At 39.7% G+C, this 17,435-nt stretch overlaps 1 protein-coding gene across 1 annotated transcript in view; it reads left to right on the forward strand.

The window, feature by feature from the left end:
* The window catches only part of ctnnd2a (catenin (cadherin-associated protein), delta 2a), a 359,158-nt gene that overhangs the window by 233,972 nt on the left and 107,751 nt on the right, over nt 1-17,435 (forward strand). The window contains exon 13 of the mRNA XM_037694504.1: nt 10,487-10,619. Coding sequence (XP_037550432.1) covers nt 10,487-10,619 — 133 coding nt within the window. The remainder of the gene's footprint in view (nt 1-10,486; nt 10,620-17,435) is intronic.

Consider the following 17,435-nt stretch of genomic DNA (forward strand, 5'->3'; position numbering starts at 1 on the left):
GGCCCGTGGGCCAAATCCAGCCCACCATAACCATTTCTGTGGCTCTCTACACCCTAGATGATATGCGCATATAGGATATTGTAAACGGGGCTTTCAGAGTTGCAATGAGTTTGTTTGGTAGGTGAATGATCTGATCATCTGACTGTTGATTACAGTAATCACATTATTAGCAGAAATAGAGGGCCCCAAACCACATTTCACTCAAAGCCCCATGGAGGCTTGTGCCGATCATATGAGACTGCAGGTAATTAGCTGAAAGACATCGACAACAAATTCTAAGTGTGACCTTTTTGAAATATTGCCTGAGATTGTGCATAATATTATTTTTTAAGGTTTGACCAAAATGGTTACAACTCTGTGCCTTCTCATCATAAGATGATCTGTTTAAAGCTCTTGCATGAACTACAGTGGGTGATCAATGCCATATTTTAGATAACGTATGTTGGATTTAAAGTACTTCTATACAACATGACTACTTAAATTATTTACACAGCTGCAATATACAGTTTATGTGAATCGTACAGTAAGGTGAAGTGATGACATTCACCGTCAAGCAATCAAGTAACTTACTGTGATGATCCGAGTCTGTAGTGTTCAATGCAGTATATAGTAACATATTTTTACCTCTAGATCGCATAAAAATCCACTACTAACGATCAAACTTAACTTTTTTTAGATTTTTCTACCTGGATTATTGAGCATGCATCAGGCCACATACTAACAGTTTTATGCTCGGAGAGCTCCAAAATGTCTTGAACATTACTTTTTGACAAGTTTTCAAGGACTCAAAACAAACCCACACTGCTGTGCTACTTCCTGTTAGATGAAATTGTTTCACACAGAGCTGTTTCACTGATTTTTACTCATCAATTATTTTGGCTGATGGGCATATGTCCCAGTGTGTGGGCAATGGAGATGCTGGAGATTTTGTCTCATGAACGAGTATGAAAAGAGACAGCATTAACAAGAATGATGCCAAAAATAAAATGCTTCTGTACTAATACTGTAAACGTTTGGAATTTAGAAATCACATTTATTGAAATGTTTCTGGGTTTACATAATTATCCCCTGCCGCTATATGTGAAATACATGTTTGCTCATGTTTGTGTGTGTAGAGGGGTTGTGTCTGTGTTTGCCAATAGCAACATGACACCGTGTCACAATAGACACATTTTTTATGAAACTCAAAGTGATGGGTGGCTGTGACTGAGTGGTTAGAGCAGTCGTCCTCCAATGCAAGAGTTGGGGTTTCGAACCCCACAGCAGTCACATGCCGAAGTGTCACAAGGCACTGAACCCATTGTTGCCTCCGATGTGTGTCCCATCGGTGTATGAATGTGATGAATCACTGATTAGTCTCTTTAGAATGATTTGTTCAATTAGCTTTGTAGAGATCTAGTAGAGTGCTGTATGAATGGGTAAATGAGGCACAGATTGTAGTGTAAAGCGCTTTGAGTGTCTCAGTAAGATAGAAAAGTGCTATATAAGTACAGTCCATTTACCATTTACCATTTAATCACTGGATACATTTCTACAACTGATAAGATTTGGGAGTTAACCTAATTTAAGTTGGCTGCCACAGCATAGCAACATTATTCTTCTTTTGGCTTTTCCTTCTTTAGGGGTCTCCACAGGGACTCATCCTTCTCCATCTCTGTCCTCTGCATCCTCTGTCCTCACCCAACCTACCTCCATGTCCTCTTTAACTGCATCCATATATCTTCTCTTTGTATTTTTCCTGGCAGCTGCATTTCTAACATCCTTCTACCAATTTACCCACTCTCTCTCCTCTGGACATGTCCAAACCACTGCCCCTCCTCTGGACATGTCCAAACCACTGTCCCTCCTCTGGACATGTCCAAACCACTGTCCCTCCTCTGGACATAACCAAACCATCTCAGTCTGGCTTCTCTAACTTTATCTCCCAGTTGTTCCACATGTGCTGTACCTCTGATTATCTCATTCCTAATCTTATCCATCCTTGTTAGGAGAACCTCAACATCTTCAGTTCTGCCACTTCCAGTTCTTTCTCTTGTCTTTTTGTCCATGTCTCTGTATCCAGACCATACAACATAGCTGGTCTCATGACTCTTATACATGTTTCCCTTTGACCTTTACTGCCACCTTTGGTCACAAATCACTCATGATTTTTTCTTCTAAACACCCCATCTTGCCTGGACCTCTTAAGGCACACCCCTTTTTCAGGACAAGTACTTGAAGTCCTGCACCATTGTGACCTCTGCTCTTTGTAGCTTCACTGTTCCCCCTGCCTCCCTCCCATTCATGGCAGCATGACCACTCAGTAGTTAGCACTGTTGCCCCACAGTAAGAAGGTCCTGGGTTCAAACCCCGGTTTGGCCCTGGGGTCTTTCTGTGTGGAGATTGTACACTCTCCTTGTGTTTGTGTGGGTTTTCTCTGGGTACTCCGGTTTCCTCCCACAGTCCACAAACATACATGTTAGGTTACCTTCAAGCCCAGGCCTCCCCTGCAAATGAGATCAGTGAGGATTTGCCTGGTTAATTAAAGGTTTTTAAAAAATCCCACTTGCTTTACTACACCTGACTTTTATTCGTCTTCTTTCAGATGCATACCTCTACCTCTCCAAGTTCTCTTCCACCTGTTCCCTGTTCTCACCACAGATCACAATGTCATCTGCAAACATGGTTCATGGGGATTCCTACCTGACCTCATCTGTTAATCAATCACCAATGCAAACAGAAAGGGGCTCAGAGCCTAAGCAACATTTGCAAACACAAAAATGGCCACAACTCAACCAGTTTTACACATACAGAGCTAAAATATGATGTGATAGTAGCTGGAAACCCCTTCAACACGGTCTTTGAGTGCCAACACATCTTGTGAGGTCTCAAAATATTGGAATAGATCAAGCATGACATCATTTACAAGGTTTGATCTAAACAGCTGTAACTCTGTCCCTTCCCAGTGTAGGGGGATTTTAGTTAAAGTCTCTGGCATAAAAGGCAGCGGGTGACATTCATTCCTGCAAATAATGCTAGAACTTTAATTTAGTGATACGTCTTCCCCTTTGACTCAAAAAGCAATACATGTAAAGACTTTGTTATATTAGATCAGTCACACTTCAAGTTAGATGAAGCTTCCAAGAAGTTAAAGTAAGTCAGTGTAATATCCTCTGATGTCGTATCTTTTGAACGGTGTGTGTGTGTCGACATCAAAGCCCAATAACCTCACTTCCTTTGTTATATTACTCCGTCTGCCTACACCCTCTCCCTTGCCACCAGTCTTTTTTCTTCTCACTCTGTACTGCTCTCCAGCTACACCTAATGTTTCCATTGAAAATATTTTTGCTGCATCACACCTCCGCAAGCCTCAAAAAAAGTGCTAACCAACTCTTCTAATCAGGAACACGGAGCTCAGTGCTGCAGCAGTGGCACACTTACTTTGTTTTCATGCCCACTGGTGCACCGTATCAAGAACACAAAGCTTGAGTATAAAAAAAGGAAGACATGAACCAAAAACTGAGAAGGTTGCATAAATAATACAGCACAGTAGCACATGAGGATGCAGATTACCAGAATCTTGAGAACTCTTTGGGGTTATTTAGAGTGAATCCAAAAGTCAAAAGTTATTTTATTTTTTCATCTTTTTTTCCGTTGTGCATCCAGCTGTTTTACACAAGTGGCATGTCACATGGTGGTGCACCTACCAGGGTTTTAGCTCTCATTAGCACCCGTGCTGACATGACTGACATCTTGTTTGAAGCTTGTTTTCCATTTCCTTGTCTCAACCCAAATTCTGAAAAAGTGGGGACATTGGGGAAAAAAAAATTAAAAAACTTTGCAAATCTCATAAACTCATGTTCTTTACAATGAAACAGTAAATATATCAAATGTTAAACATAAGACATTATATATTTAAAAAATAGGTCATTTTGAATTTTACTACGCTATTCCAGATGATCAGCTTCACATAGACACTAATGCACCCCCATACCATCAGAGAAGCAGGCTTTTAAACTGTATGCTGATAACAGGCTGCTTGATCCCTCTCCTTGTTGTATACCATACATGGTTTAAACAAGTCCAGTTTTGATATGTTCAACCAGAACATCGTGATTCATGCTCAATAATCCAGCTAGAAAAATCCAGTAAAGTCAAGTCAAGTCCTCTGGACGGTTTCTTTTTCCCCATTCAGATACACCAAAGAAACTGTCCAGAGGACCTGACTTAACTTTGTTGGACCACTAAACAGTTTTCAACTTAGACTCGGTCCATTTTAAATAAGATTTGGACAGAGAAAACATCAGATATTCTGGTTGGCTTTTTCTTTGCATGATAGAGCTTTAACCAGAAATTGTGAATGGCATGGCAAACTGCATTTACAGACAGGGATCTGTGTAAGTGTTCCTGAGCCCATGCAGTGAAGTCTTCAATAGAAGCCAACTAGATTTTGATGCAATGGCCCCTGAAGATCTGAAGATAATGGTCATGCAATATTTACTTTGAACCTTGTCTTTTGAACTTGGAGCTTTTTTCCAGATTATTCACATGTTTTGATGATTTCATGAAATATAGATAATGGAAAATCAACATATTCTCAATTATTCTTAAAGCATTTCACTATTTTAAGAGCAGATTGTTGTAGACTGCTGAACCACTGCCCATTTTTACTTCTGAGAGATTTGGCCTATCTAAAATGTTCTATTTATACCCATTCCACGTACTGACATGTTACCAAATAGCCTGATTCGTGACAAGCATGCACAGGATGATCATGCAAACTCCACACAGGAAGTCTAGGAGGCAAACTTGTGACCATCTTGCTGTGAGACCTCAGCTCTAACCACTAGACCATCATGCTGTGGTACAATGCTTTTTTTTTTTAATAAATTAATTGAGATATGCCAAATATTGCATTAGTTTTTTGCTTAAATTTTACACAGTGCCCATTTGTTTCAGAATATGGGTTTATATTTCCAATCTGTCATCTTCCTGCTGTCAGTTGAGCACCCTGAATTATCTTTCTGGCATAAACTCCTCTTCCTTCTTCCTCCACAGTCTTTCACTGTCTCCATTTTTTTCTGCTCCTCTTGCTCCGTCTCCATCGCTGCCAGGGGTTTTTAATTAATGGCGAGCCACGATGCTTATCTTATCAGCAGATCACTCTGCTTTCTATTAACCACACTGACAGAGCTGGAAGGCTGCAGGGGATGTATGACGCACGCACACGTGCACACTCAAACACACAGTTAAACAGGGATGCACTTCACCACATCTTTCAGTTCTTGTATATGTTTAAGTAAAGATCCAAATGAGTATAAATACACACACAGTGACAAATATCAATAGGCAGAAAGTTAAATGTGTTCACAAACGCACATAATGATCCCATCTTTAACTTGCCAAACACACGCATACACATACACACACAAGCAAACAAACTGCCCCAACGGTACCTGGCTCTGTGATTTAAGGAGCTCTGTTTGAGGGTCTCTCCTCCTAAATCCCTTAAATGCCGTGGGAATCCTTCCTTCCTCCCTCTATCTATCTCTCGTGTGCTCCCCCTCCTTCTGTCCTGCTTTCTCGCTGAATGAACACTTATCATTCGGCAGATAAAGAGCTGTCCAAACTGGAGCTAACTTTATCTTTGAGAGCCATGTTTACTGCCTGTGAATGTGCCACTTTCACCAATGTTTTACAAATGCCACTCACTTGATCTGGCAGAAATAGAAGTAAAGTGTCAAGGCTTTATTGCCCATCCTAGAAGATGGAGTGATGATGTTGTTGCCCATGTCTCTGTACAAATGCATTTGTATATATCCAACAAAGTTAATTCAGGTCCTCTGGATGGTTTCTTCATGTCAAAACGTTTCGTCTTTCATCTAAAATACTTCTTCAGTCCGAGGAGCCACAACAAACTCAGTCCCATAAGTAGCACTCTCACAAAGTGGGACAACCATGCTGCATAACCATATCAACAAGGTGTTTTGTTTACAGCTGGAAACAGCTGATTAACATCTCAAAATCTCAAATACTATCAAAGCTACAGTGCCAAATCTCAAATGAGTCGAAAAAGAGGCTCCGTGGATGCATTCCCGTCTACCTGCTGGATGTGCTCAAGTGCCTGACCAGTGACCACTGAGATCCTGAGATGTCCTAAGGAGATCCTTGAACTAGCAGGAAACACGTCTCGTGAGAGCAGAAGGACTGGGATCGTCCCTCGGCACCCTCAGCTGTCTGTCTGTAGCAACGAGGAGCTCGGCAGGCTGCTGGGAGGAGTGGACATCATTCTGGGAGTAGTGCTGCCTGGCATTCTGGTGGTCCTGCAGCCTGGGGGAACTGAGAGGCCAGCCAAGTCCGGGTGGATGGATCGAATGGCATCAGCGGCCAGTTTCTTCAGATCCGCTGTGGGACGGACCTTTACCAGAGATCATTCCTGCCTACAGCCATTAGTATCTACAACATCTCTTAATGTAACAAGGATAATGAGTTGCAACATTTAATTTCCCTTTGGAATTAATAAAGTATTATTGAATTGAATTGGACCAGTTTGATGGTGATAAGATGGTTTCTGGAGTCCACCCTCTCCCCCGTCACCACCTCTGAGGCAGCCATGGCCAAAGTGGTTCAAAGCAATGGGGGAGAGGATAGACTCCAGAAACCATCGTATCACCATCAAACTGGTTGGCCCACTATGCGAGTGTTGCTACTAATGGAACTGAGTTTGTTGTAGCTCCTCAGACTGTTGAAGTCTTTTGGTTGAAAGACGAAACATTTCAACACAAAGAAACCATCCAGAGGACTTGTCTTAACTTTGTTGTTGTTTTTGTTTTTGTTTTTTTACTGGGATTGTTGAACAGGAACTTTGATGCATTTGAATATACTTTTAGCAAAATATCGCATGAACCCAATAGATTTTATTAAAACTCTAAGATAGTAATTGACTGGACATCTACATTGTGATACCTTTTGTAATCAACTCATTCAAGATGGTTGTTACAAGCAAGCTTTCCAAACACAAAATATGTTATGACTCAAGCAATTTTACATATAGTGATTTCAAATGTAGTGTGGTAGTAACTGAGCATCATCCCAGCATCTTTGCTCAAAACTTTGTCTATTAGAGCCAACAAGTTTATCTGGTGGCAAATCTCTCCTGATGGTTGGATGGATTTTAGCTAAACCTTTCAGAAAAAAATCAACTGTGCAACTTATTAATATTTAGAATCTGACCAGTTTAAAGTGGTTGCCATAGCTGAAATTAACCAAAACAAAAATAGCTCTAACTCAGGAGTTTTACAGATCTTGAGCTAAATTTTGTAGTAGCTCCATTATATTTGTGAGACACTATCCCATCTTGTGAAATTGCTCCAAAGGTTATTTATGAAGTTTGACAACTTCTATCACACTGTGCCTTCTCGGTATAAAATTATTTCACTTTAAAAGTATGCCGTTAAAGAAGACGGGTAATATACAATCCTTCAGTGAATTCCTTTTAATTCACCATCACAAACATTTTTATACACACCCATCCTCCCCATCAATTTTTATCTCCTCCAAGTGTCTCAATTTCAATATTAGCCACATTTTTATGTTAGGGCTGGCTGAGTTCGGTGGTGAAATTATAATGATTGCTTGATGGGGACTGAGCTGCATTTTGCCACAGAACTGTGACCATGAAGGCCGAAACAACAAAATCAGTCTACAAATATTCTGATCGATGGGAGCCGCAAAATTTCTAATAATACTTTTTTGTCAAATCACTTTGAAAGTTGAAAATTTTCTGAAAGTCCTAAGAACAGGAGGGACAGGAGCAGAGGTAAACTTAGCAGAGAGCTTAGTGGAGAAAATATTAGCCGTTTGCAGCAGCACACTTGTGTGTGTGCAAACTCATAATTTCCTCATTTGGGCGGCCTGTAGCAAAACAATTATTAGTCCCAGATAACACAATAAAGAAAATCATTTGCTGTGTATTACCAAGGGATGAAGCATGTGTTTCACTTTGTCCACAGTGTTCATAAACACATAAACTTTTAATGGTTGAAAGTATGGAACATCTGCAGGCAAAGCTGATGCCGTGCAATTCTTCCACCTTTTTACTTCTTTAGAAAAGTATCTCAAAGCTCTCAATTATAAAAGCTAGCATGTTGTTTGCATAAACTGCTTGTGTATTTTGCCACAACATAACAGATCGACAATCTAATCCTTACATTACTTAAGATATTGCTTCTTGTCGGCTACATTATTAGTATTAATATTGCCAGTTTGGTCAAAATATAAAAAGGAGATAATTTGTTACCACTTAAAGTATGTGTTAAGAATGACTCTTGGCTACAAATACACCACATTTTAGTAAAATGTTGGGAAAATACTCCAAAGACGCTTCAGTTGTAGGTCTACATCCAATGATTACTTTTTCTAAGTTTAATTAATTTGTTGAGTGTTTCATGAGACACCGAGACGAGGGCAATGACATCATGTTTGTCTGTTTGTGACATGTTTTACTTAAACCTTTAATAACTGTCCATATGTCATCTGTCCATCCATCCATCCATCTATCCACCAAACTATTCATCCATCGACCCATCCATTCATTCATCCACCCATCCATCATCCATGCATCCATACACCCATCCATTCATCCATCCATCCATTAAACTATTTATCTATCCATCCATCGTCCATCCACCATTCATTCATCCATCCATCAATTTATCCATCCTTCCATCCATCCATCAATCAAACTATTTATCCATCCATCAGTTTATCCATTCATCCATCCATCAAACTGTTTATCCATCCTTCAGAATTAGAATCAGAATAATCTTCATCATCACTGCACCGAGATGGGCGGAGTGCACAAAGTTGCTGCTATAAGCGTGGCCTCCTTCTTCTTTTCAGAATACATTATTTAGATAGAAAAAGGGTCAAGCCACGAGGATAGGATAGTGGCATTACCAAAAAAAGATCTCTTCACACCTTGTCCTAACAAATCAGGATTTAAGACATCAAAAAAACTCTGCCAGCCAAGCACATTTATGAACACATTACATATGCATCTACGACATTCAGTGAGCCAGCCATCAAATTATTTATCCATTCATCCATTCATCATCCATCCACCCATCCATCAAACTATCTATCCATCCATCCATCCATCCATCCATCCATCCATCCATCATCCATGTTACCATTCATCCATCCATCCACCCATCCATCACACTAGTCATCCATCCATCAAACTATCTATCCATCCATCCATCCATCCATCCATCCATCCATCCATCCATCCATCCATCCATCATCCACGTAACCATTCATCCATCCATCCACCCATCCATCACACTAGTCATTTATCCATCCATCCATCAAACTATCTATCCATCCATCCATCCATCCATCCATCATCCATGTAACCATTCATCCATCCATCCACCCATCCATCAAACTAGTCATCCATCCATCCATCCATCCATCAAACTATCTATCCATCCATCCATCCATCCATCATCCATGTAACCATTCATCCATCCATTCACCCATCCATCACACTATTCATCCATCCATCCATCCATCCATCCATCATTTTTCCAGGTTGCAGGAAAGGAGAAACGGTTGCTGTGAAAGAGGCAGGGTTCACCCTGGACATGTTGCATATCCATTACAGGTCCACAGAGAAATAAGTCGAGCAACCAGTCACACTCTCACCTAGAGACAATTGAGAGTTTCCAATTTATCTAACATTTGTGTATTTGGTCTGTGGGACAACTGGCTGATGGTCCTCCTTGATCGTGTGAACAGCTAGTTTTGGTTTTCAGCACCAAACTGGTTGATCCATTTTGAGAAGGTGCTATTTATAAGACTGGTCTGAATACAGCTCCTCAGACTGAAGAAGTCTTTCAGATGAAAGACAAAACATTTCTATACTTTTGTTTTGTTTGTTTTTTGAACGTCCAGAGGACCTGACTTAACTTTTTTTAGATTTTTCTACCTGGATTATTGAGCATGCATCAGGATATCTGTGGGACAACACTGAGTAACCCGGAAAGCAAACACACATGCAGAAGAAGAATGGGTGAATTCCTCTCTGGAAGGCTGGAAGGCAAACTCCAACCTCACTGAGAGGTGACGGCTCCAACCACTGTACCACCATGATAATTGATTTAATTTAATAACAATAATGAAGGGAAATAAAGTTCAAGTTATTTGCATAATTTATGGTCCTGTGCGTTGCTTAGTTTGTGGAGCTGTCTCTCTCAAGAGGACGGTTTCTATGTGTGGCTAAAATCTCAGTTAGTGGGTTTTGTTGCATAAACCTTTATTGTTATATAATATTTTATTTTTTATTTGTAAAAACACCACAGTCATTGAAGCGAATGGATGAACCTCTTCTGCTTTTGGGATGTTGGGAATAAAGTCTGACGTTATTGGACTTGTTTCAGGTAACCTCCTGTGTTTGAGCTAACCGGCTGAAGAAATCAAAGTGTCTCTGTCTGTTTCTCCACAGAGAGTTTGGGTGGAGAGATCCAGAGCTGCCAGAGGTGATCCAGATGTTACAGCACCAGTTCCCCTCGGTGCAGTCCAATGCTGCAGCCTACCTGCAGCACCTCTGCTTTGGAGACAACAAAATCAAAGCTGAGGTACGCTGCTGTAATTGTGTGCCTCCGTGTGCGGCTGCACGTTGTTGTGCTTTACTTTTGCTGAATGATTGAAACATGCGTTGCTAAGACCAAATATCTTCAACTCTCGTGGTAAAATCCTTGAAATACCATCAACTAGGATCCAAGTTAAAGCTGTCTGTGAAATATACCAGAAAAAAAAACCTTTGAGAATGGGGTCTAGGATAATGTCCTGCAGAATAAAGCTGAAGTTGTACTTTCATTTAAAATCTAATTAGAGTACAGATATTTCAGTAGAACAAAACAAACAACAACAAAACTTTGGTAAGCTCATTTGAAGAACTAAAATAAACCCTTTAATAAAAGTAATGACATTGGATAGCACTGTGTAACATCCAGACGTACTTATATTCAGATCTTTTTCTACTTTTAAACACTTTCTCCTCCTTCATTTTCTATTAGATGTAGGGGGAGCATTGATGAGTTTTCTTGTTTGTTTCACAGTAAATGAAATTGCAGGTAGAAGAGCATAAAACTGCTTTTTGCAGCTTAATTTAATGGTGACGCCTCTGCTGTAAAGCTGTTTTCCACACAAGCCATCACACACGGGATTAGACCCAAATGCAAGCAGCACGGATGCCAGTTCAGAAGATGATTTTAAACTTTAGTGACGAAATCCAAACAAACCGGTGACCAGAAATGTAATCCTGAGGTTGCAGGTTTGAGCCCAGATTGCGTCATGGGAATCCTACGTGAAACAATTGCCACATCTTTCATGCGAGTTCACTCGCTGTGGCGACACCTGATGGATGGAGCGGCTGAATGAAACTTTAGAAAAGTATACATAAAATAAATAACCCAAACTATTGTTACTATTAATGAAAGACAAGCGGAATGATCAGAACCAAACCAACAAAATGTGGGACACAATGTGTTTGTGTGGAACAATGTGTCAAAGTTTGGATATCTAAAGTGAAAAACAAATCCACTCAATAGGCAATGTATGTCATAAATTATATTTTTTAATATTCCTAATACTAATGCAACATTCCAAACAAAGCAATTACTTTTTTAATCCAGCTGATAGTTAAATGGTACAGAATACAAAGTTCTCTTCAGTATGTTCCAGTTATCAATAGGTCATTTCCCATCTCGTATTCATTTCATTCATTCACTTCCTTTGTTTCCAAACAAAACCCACAAAACTGTGTTTATTTGTGACTGCACAGTTTTGTTTATGATTGTTTCCTCTCTGGGCAGAACTAAAGACTCATGGCAGTAACGGTTCACCTGCACAGATGTGAGTGGAAACAGATCTGAATGGAGCTTGGGAGATTAAAAAAAGTGAAAACATGAGCAAAAAAACCTCTAAATATAAAATCTTTAATAACATAGTTGAAATGCATGAACTAATACATACACTTTACAACATACTGCTTACCACAACCATAATGTGTGAGCATGATAGAAAATAATTATATGTCAGATTGTTTTTCTACTATATTAACTTTTATAAGCAATAACCCTTTAAACAGTTGCATACTTTTCAGCTGGACACATCAAACAATATACTGTCCAAAAGTAACCTTGAGACAGTAGCACATGCTTTCACAACATCCAGGCTTGATTACTGCAATACACTTCTTCTTGGAATCAGGTTTCTACTGTACGATTGCAACTGGTTCAAAATGCTGCAGCCTGATTTTTAACTGGCACAGGCAAAAAAGAGCACGTTTCTCCAGTTTTGACTTCCTTTCACTGGCTCCCGGCTCACTTCTGAATTAATTTTAAAATCCTTTTGTATGTTTTTAAATATTTGAATAACGCTGCCCCCTCTTATTTCACTGATCTGCTGCAGCCATATGTCCCACAGCGCTCTCTGAGGTCAGCAGTCCAGATGCTTTTATTAGTTCCAGTCGCTCGTTTCAAGCTCAGAGGTGACAGGGCCTTCTCTGTTGCAGGTCCAAAACTGTGGGATGAGTTACCACTGCATGTCAGGCAGGCTCCCTCTCAATGTTTTTAAGTCTGGTTAAAAAAAAACCACACTTTTATTCCCTGGTTTCGATCTAGTGTAAGTTGATTTTAACTTCACCGTTGTTTAGTTTCTTATCTTTGTCTCTGGATTTATATATTTTATCCTATGTCCTTTGTTGGTTTTGTTGTACAGCACATTGGCTGACCTTTTTGCTGTTTTTCAGTGCTTTTTAAATAAAGTGGTATGGTAAACAACGATAAGAGGGTCTGCCAGCTGGAATTCCCTCTTCAGCTTGGTTAAGCTTGGAATGTACAAATTGTTTCTGTGTGCTGATGTTGGAAAGATGTGGCTCACGCTGAGGGTTGAGTTAGAGTTTGAGGGGTTTGTTCATTTTGGAAGTAAGGGCCATATCTCTCTCCTACCAAGTATTTTTTTTGTATACAATTAGTTTAACTTCACTCCTGGTCTCCTGAGTAATTATTTTAGATAATTTTTCTAAAGGTGCATATTTAGACATAACATACACACCCACAGTCTCAGTCTGCAAACTAAAAAGCAACATTTTTACTATTAATTATATGTACTGTACACAGTAAGACATTTAAACCTGAAAACAAATCTTCCATTCACATTCTGTTTACTACGCCCACCCACACAAATTACACACAAATACAACAATCCTTAAATCCTGCTACAATGAAATGCATCGCATTTTATTCCACTCCCACGCTCTGATCCATGTAGCTCTGAAACAAACACAAGTGCTTCTTATTCTTTATTTAATGGGCGTAATTACAGCCTGAATTGTAGAGATAATAATAAATGTGCTTAGGAAGTGGACGCTTTTGCCTGTCATAAATATATTCTACAAAGACGAAGCGGCTGCTGAACATTTTCACATAGAAATAAATTATCTCATTGTCAAATCAAAATAACATGCATGTGCTCTGCAGCCGTGCACACTTTTCCTCCCATGAGTACCCCACCTAATCACACAGAGATGAACACAGAGCTGTACTCATTTGATCATGTTCCCAATGAAAAACTAACTTAACTGACGATCACCAAGCCAGGTATAGGTTATTAATTTGGTTAAAGATTAAGCCCCTATATTGATAAAATACCTGTATATATGCAAATATCTGAAGGGATGGAAGTAAGAGTTTGACTTGGTTAACAAGAGCATACATTATCCTGGAAAACTGCCACCAAATGACTTTGTACCTGTTTCTCTTGTTGCATAAAGTTAAAGATTTAAATTTGAAGTGATTTTCCTCCACTCAAATTTTGTCAAATGTAAAAATTCTACATTAGAAAATGTATAATAAAGATAAAATAATTGTTTTCATAAACAACAAAATCTTTATTTGTAGCCGTATGGCAAAACATACCTTTCTATTACTTATAAAGGCCCATCATCTGGTTTGCAAGACAGTGGCGAGACCAGCTATGTTGTAGCTGGAGACAGTGGCATTGACCAAAAGACAGCCCAGAGACAGAACTGGAAGTAGAAGAAATGAAGATGTTGAGGTTCTGCTTAGGATTGACAAGGATGGAGAAGATTAGGAATGAGATCATCAGAGGTACAGCACAGGTTGAACAACTGGGAGATAAAGTTAGAGAGGACACACTGAGATGGTTTTGACATGTCCAGAGGAGGGACAGTGGGTATACTGGTAGAAGGATGTTAGAGATGCAGCTGTCAGGACAAAGACTAAGAAGAGATACATGGATGCAGTTACAGAGGATATGGAGGTAGTTGTGGTGAGGACAGAGTGAGATGGAGAAGGATGACTCACTGTGGCGACCCCTGAAGAGGGAAAGGCCAAAACAAGAAGAAGATGATCTGGAGAAATCAATAAAAACTATGTTCAGCTTTGATTGAGGTATTTTTCTGCTTTATGGTTTAAAAAAATAGAAGCTGTGGTCTTTCCGGTTGGTACTAATTAAACATGAACAGAACTTCTCTGAGATTACACAATTAGAAAAACTAAAACCAGTTTGTTTAACTAAATTGGTTTTCGGTTTCATTTAATGGGGCAGCATGCCATTAGTTGTTAGTCAGCCGTAGTAAGACAGAGTATGTGTGAATGAAAGGGAGGCAGGTGGAACGGCGAGGCTACAAGGAGCAGAGGTCACAAAGATGAGTTGTTCGAGATGTTGGCTCACTGCAAGAAGGTTGCAGTTTTGCCTTCCAGCCAAAGTCCATTCTGGGTGGAGTTTGCATGTTCTCCCCATGCACGAGTGGGTTTAATCTGTGTACTCTGGTTTCCTTCTGCAGACTAGAAACATTCATAATTTGTCCCTAGGTGTGAAGGAGAGTGTGAATGACTGTCTCATTTGTCTTTATCTCTGTGATAGTGACCTGTCCATGGTGGAAAACATTTTCAGAAAAATTAACTAAATAACTTTACTTTAGCTTATTTTATCATATTTTTCTTTCTTGCTACAAGAGACTGAAGCTGCTGGTCTAGATTTTTCAAGCTGTGTGTTTCAAAAAGTCAGTTCTGTGACTTTGCTGTGTTCTTTCCTCAGAACAATGTTACGCAGGTTAATACTTTGCTTGGCTCAGTTTAGAATACCCAAGAGAGAGACGTTAGCCAAGGGCCAAAAACTCAATTAGCCACTGGTTCAAAGGCTTTAAGACAAAGTTAGCTTCAAGGAAATCTGTTAGGCCAAAACAAAAACTAACATGTGTGTATTTTCCAGACTTCAAATATAGTGCTGATCAGAATTTTTATACCTCAGTCACAGATTTATTGCAGAACATTTGGCTGCAGCGCTGGCCTCTACACTTTTTTATGGTTCTTGAACTTCTCTGCTAATAGTTTTTCACTTCTCATTGCTGAGCCTTTAAGCACTTGTCACTATAGGAGTATTTTGAAGTGGTGAGTTTCAGGCCTCCAAAAACGGTGTGTATTGGAATTAAAGTAACTTAAAATACAACAAATATTTCAAACACTCAAAATACAAAACCAGGGTTCCCAGCAACTCTGGAAATCAGGGAAAACCTAGAAAAATATACTGTATTAAGATTTTACAGACAGGGAAAACTCAGAGAATTTGAACATTGAGCTGCTAATTAACGATCTTTCTGAAATTTTGATGTGTACATGTATTGATGTTAGTATTCTAGTATCATTAAGTCCGTGTCCTACTTCTACAGTGTACATCAAATGTATCCTGATTGCCTATGGTGGCTTTTTAGTATCTGATGTTAGATTAGATTAGGTTAGATTAGAATCATCATTACTGTCATTACTTGTGTATAAGTCCAATACAACAAAATGCAGTTTGACATCCAAACAGTAGTGTAATAAACAGCAAGTACTGAATATACATTCTTGTATTTTCATTCATTCATTCATTCAACTTTTATTTATACAGGTTAGTTCCTACTAAGCCTCAGGGACTCATTTACAAAAGAGACCTGTTACGTACAGCATACAGAGTAGATGAGGACAAGAGAACACAAGGGTGGAGGAAATAAAAAAAAAAAAAAATCATGTCTCAAACCATGTCCTGGCCGGGGCACGGTGTGAACGATGGAAAAAAAAAAAAAAGATCTCACAACATAAAAAGCAACATAAAATACTGTAACATCACAATACATTCAGGCATAGAAGGTCAACAAAGGTGTTGAGTTGTCCATGGACACTCCAGAAAGCTGGCATGGTATTAATAAACTATGAACATGATATACATGGATGTGGGTAGGATAGCTCCATCCATCCATTCATCCATCCATTATAGTTATCCTCTTCTTCCTTTAGAGGTCATGGAGGTCACTGCTGCCCATATCTAGCAGTCACTGTGCAAGAGGTGGGGTACACCCTGGACAGGTCTCAAGTCCGTCACAGGGCCACATAGAGACAAATGAGACAACCATTCACTCTTTCACTCACCTAGGGACAATTTAGAGTCGCCAATCAGCCTAACATGCATTTTTTTTTTCATCTGTGGAAGGAAACCGGTGTACCAAGAGAAAACCTACATGTGCATGGAGAGAACATGCATACTCAACCAGAAAGATCCCTGGCCTGGATTTGATCTGTTGACCTTCTCACTGAGAGACAACAGCTCTACCATCTGATCCACCATGCCACAATAGAATAGATACTACTGTATATGAATGTGCTATATTCAAAAAAGTCAATTCAATTCAAAAATACTTTATTAATCCCAAAGGGAAATTATTTGTTGATGCAACTCGTTATCCTCATTTCATTAAGAGATGTTATAGATGATGATGCCTGTAGACCATAAGGATCTCTTGTAAAGGTCCATCCCACAGTGGATCCTAAGAAACTGGCTGAAGATGCCGTCCGATCCGTCCACCCAGACTCGGCTGGCCTCTCAATTCCCCCGGGCTGTAGGACCACCCGAATGCTTGGCAGAACTCCTCTCATAGCGATGGCTACTCCTCCCAGCAGTCTGCCGAGCTCCTCGTCGCTGCGGACAGCCAACTGTAGGTGCCGAGGGACGATCCTGTCCTTCCGCTGTCATGAGCTGTGTTTCTTGCTAGTTCCAGAATCTCAGTGGTCAGGCACTCGAGCATAGCTGGCAGGCAGACGAGAATGCATCCACAAAACTTCCTTTCAACTCATTTGAGATTTGGGGTTGTAGTTGAGGTAGTGTATTTGATTGTATTTGAGCTTTTGAGATGTTAATCAGCTGCTGTTGGTTGTAGAAAACTGCCTTGTTGCCATGGTTACGCATCATAACAAATGTCCAAAACTAAAAAAAGTTTCAGTAAAAATCCCTCCAGCTGCACAGCATCTGATACCAGAGGAAACAATCATCCAAAAATGTGATTTACATCCAGAAAAAGAGGAATTAAAGTTTCCAAAAGCAAAATATCA

This window comes from Nematolebias whitei, chromosome 20, assembly GCF_014905685.2.
Source record: "Nematolebias whitei isolate Nwh7 chromosome 20, NemWhi1, whole genome shotgun sequence".
NCBI classification, from domain to species: domain Eukaryota; kingdom Metazoa; phylum Chordata; class Actinopteri; order Cyprinodontiformes; family Rivulidae; genus Nematolebias; species Nematolebias whitei.